The sequence below is a fragment of the Herpailurus yagouaroundi genome, unplaced genomic scaffold (genome assembly GCF_014898765.1).
Source record: "Herpailurus yagouaroundi ecotype Mexico unplaced genomic scaffold, PumYag 200, whole genome shotgun sequence".
Taxonomy (NCBI): domain Eukaryota; kingdom Metazoa; phylum Chordata; class Mammalia; order Carnivora; family Felidae; genus Herpailurus; species Herpailurus yagouaroundi.
This window is the reverse complement of record NW_024412431.1, coordinates 1,981,073-1,984,590: the sequence shown is the minus strand read 5'-3', so window position 1 is coordinate 1,984,590 and position 3,518 is coordinate 1,981,073. Positions and strand designations below refer to the sequence as shown.

The 3,518-nt window shown below is 43.7% G+C and overlaps 1 protein-coding gene across 1 annotated transcript; it reads right to left on the bottom strand.

The window, feature by feature from the left end:
• Positions 1-2,272: 2,272 nt before the first annotated feature.
• Positions 2,273-3,211, bottom strand: LOC121013938 (olfactory receptor 7D4-like). The gene has a single exon (XM_040449812.1). The coding sequence runs from the start codon at positions 3,209-3,211 to the stop codon at positions 2,273-2,275; it is 939 nt and encodes a 312-aa protein (XP_040305746.1).
• Positions 3,212-3,518: the final 307 nt, after the last annotated feature.

Genomic DNA, 3,518 nt, shown 5'->3' with positions numbered 1-3,518 from the left:
ACAAAACACAAACCTCAGAATTATCCAGTCCAGTGTGTGAAAGACATGCCATACCCTATAGGTCTCCATGAAGGGCTGTCTTTGTGTGGGCATAATTCTCTGTCACTTCCACCACGGCCTAGTGGGGAAAGTTGGTTCTGGCTAGGGCTGTCATTTGGCAGTCATGCAGTGGACATGGTGAGGGGTCCCAGGGAAGAAATGGGAGAGAAATGTGGGAGAAATGTTGACAGCGTCTACTAGTCCATCTTTCACTGACACTCAGTGAAAGTGAGTGTTTCTATCCACGTTATTCCCCCAAAGTGAGTTATGTTCTGAACACGTTCCACGTGTGTAATTACCATTCCTGATGGCACCTCCAGAGAGTCCCAGAAACCACACTAGAAAATAACTTTTATTCTATTGTCTTCACTATTGTATGTTTTAGGATCTTAGAGGGTATATCTTATTTATTTATTTATTTATTTATTTATTTATTTATTTATTTAGAGGGTATGTCTTAAAATTGCATATATGGGAAATAAAAGTCAAATGAAAGAAGGAAAGGAAGAAAAGGAGGAAAGATGGAAAGATCACAAAGAATGAAGCAACATCTCAGAGTTTTCCAAGGCAGGATATTACTATGAACATGATCATAGAAATCTAGATTCTGATTTTGAAGTTGAAAATCACATCACTATTCTTATACAAAGTAGGATGGAAACTCCATGTCAGTTAGCCAGGTCCTACCCAATTCCATCTTATTCTCCTCTTTTGAAAAGTGGGGTGAATGAGAGGAAATGTCTCCACACACGTTTTCTTTTTTTTTTTTTTTAACTTTTTTTTTTAACGTTTATTTATTTTTGAGACAGAGAGAGACAGAGCATGAACGGGGGAGGGGCAGAGAGAGAGAGGGAGACACAGAATCAGAAGTGTGCTCCAGGCTCTGAGCCATCAGCCGAGAGCCCGACGCGGGGCTCGAACCCATTGACTGTGAGATCGTGACCTGAGCTGAAGTCAGACGCTCAACCGACTGAGCCACCCAGGCGCCCCTCCACACACGTTTTCAAGATGACATAAAGTCATACATGCGAAGGAAAAGGCACAGTTCTGAGAAGGTAAGCACTTTTGAATGACCACATAGGATTTCATTCCATTTCTTGTGGGGAAAACAGGCACACAAACAAAAGGTGAAGAGCCTTTCACGAAGATGATGCCAAAGGCAAAGAAGGAAGCCCCTGCTGTTCCCAGAGCCGAAGCCAAAGCAAAGGTTTTGAAAGCCAAGAAAACAGTGATGAAAGGCGTCCACAGTCATAAAAAAAAAAAAAAATCCACATGTCACTTACTTTCTGACCGCCCAAGACACTGCATCTCCTAAGGCAGCCCAAATATCCCTGGAAGAGAGCCCCTAAGAGACACAAGTGGACACTATGCCATCATCAAGTTTCCCTGACTACTGAGTCAGCCATGAAGAAGATAGAAGACAACAACACACTTGTGGTCATCGTGGATGTCAAGGCCAACAAGCACCAGAACAAACAGGCTGTGAAGAAGCTCTATGACATTGATGTGGCCAGGGCCAACACTCTGATCAGGCCAAATGGAGAAAAGAAAGCATATGTTCAACTGGTTCCTGACTATGACACCTTGCAGTTGCCAACAAATTGGGATTTTCTAAACTAAGTCCAGCTGGGACACCTGGGTGGCTCGGTTGAGCGGCTGACTTCAGCTCAGGTCATGAGCTCATGGTTCGTGGGTTAAAACCCCACATTGGGCTCTGTACTGTCAGCTCAGTGCCTGGAGCCTGCGTCAGATTCTGCCTTCCTCTCTCTCTGCCCCTCCCCCGCTTGTGCTCTGTCTCTCAAAAATAAATAAACATTAAAAAAATTAAAAAAATAAACTAAGTCCAGCTGGCTAAATATAAGTTTTTTCACCATTAAAAAAAAATTGAGGTGAAGAACATCAACATTTTAGAGCATTATTCTTGCAGCAAACACAGCAACGTTTGATATGACAAGTCCTTCAAGCCTGAAGTTAGAAATCTTAAGAATGGCTGCAAGAAAGCTGATCAAACATGGAAATTTATCGACAGCATATGGAGAAGCAAAGTCCAAAAGGTTTTATGGAGGAGTTGTTGAGGAGAGACTAATACAAAAACAAACAGAAGGGAAGTCATGGGTGCTTTGGGAATAGAATAAATCAAACATGTTCATTAGAGGAGAAAAAGAGACAGATTTAATCTCACATTTGCTTTTGGGACCTACAATGTCCACGTGGCTTCAAAGCTAGTGGCCCATCATGGCCATGAGGTTGCTCTGCTGAGGAATCTTTGCAGGGCCCCCTTCACATCCTTGTTCCTCAAGCTGTAGATGAAGGGGTTCAACATGGGGGTCACCACAGTGTACATCACTGAGGCAATTGAACTTCTCTGGGAAGAGTGGGTCACAGCAGAAGTGAGGTAGACCCCCAGGCTTGTCCCATAGAACAGACAGACCACAGAGAGGTGAGACCCACAAGTGGAAAATGCTTTATACTTGCCCTCACTGGACGACATCCTCATTAAGGAGGAGACAATCTGAGAGTATGAGAAGAGGATCCCAGTGAGAGGAAACACACACAGCAGTGCAGTGGCAACATACAAGCAGATGTTACTGATGAGGGTGTCAGAGCAGGCTGCTTTAAGAATCTGAGCCAGTTCACAGAAGAAATGTGGAATTTCAGTGCCTGTACAGAAGGTCAGCCGCCTCACCAGTAGAATATGAATCAAGGAGACCCAGAAAAGGGTGAGCCAACAACTCAGAACCAGGAGGACACAGAGTCGTGGGTTCATGATGACTGTGTAGTGTAGGGGGTGGCAGATGGCCACAAACCGGTCATAGGCCATCACAGTCAGGAGGAAATCGTCCATTCCAGCAAAAATCATCAAAAAATACACTTGAATGAGGCATTCTATATAGGAAATGCCTTTGCTGCATTCCTGGATGTTCACCAGCATCTTTGGGACAGTGGTGGAGATGAAACAAATGTCAACAAAGGACAGGTTGGAGAGGAAGAAGTACATGGGGGTGTGGAGGTGAGAGTCAGAGCTGACAGCCAGGATGATGAGCAGGTTTCCAAGCACAGTGACCAGATACATGGATAGGAACATGCCAAAGAGGAGAGGCTGCAGTTCTGGGTCATATGAGAGACCCTGGAGGAGGAATACTGATACTTCTGTCTGGTTTTCTGCTTCCATGTATCTGGTGTGTTTGCTGGAGAAGGAGGCAAAAGCAGCCTTCAGTGAAGAGTCAACTGACACCTCCTAGTCATCACCTTTTTGCATGGATATCCTTTTTGCATCCATTCTACATGGATATCCTTCACTCTCAATCAGTCCTTCCAAATCTAATGATTCACTCATTGAAGTCATAGCCCAAATCCATTTAAATGTATACAATCACTCAGACTATCTTTAACTTATCAGAAATCTTTCTCATTGTATCTCCTACTCACTGGTTCTAATTCTATTCAAATCTATGGATATAAACCAATTTCTTCCTTGA

Excerpts from the sequence above, each read along its gene's own strand:
- LOC121013938 (XM_040449812.1), bottom strand. The coding sequence starts at position 3,211 with ATGGAAGCAGAAAACCAGACAGAAGTATCAGTATTCCTCCTCCAGGGT.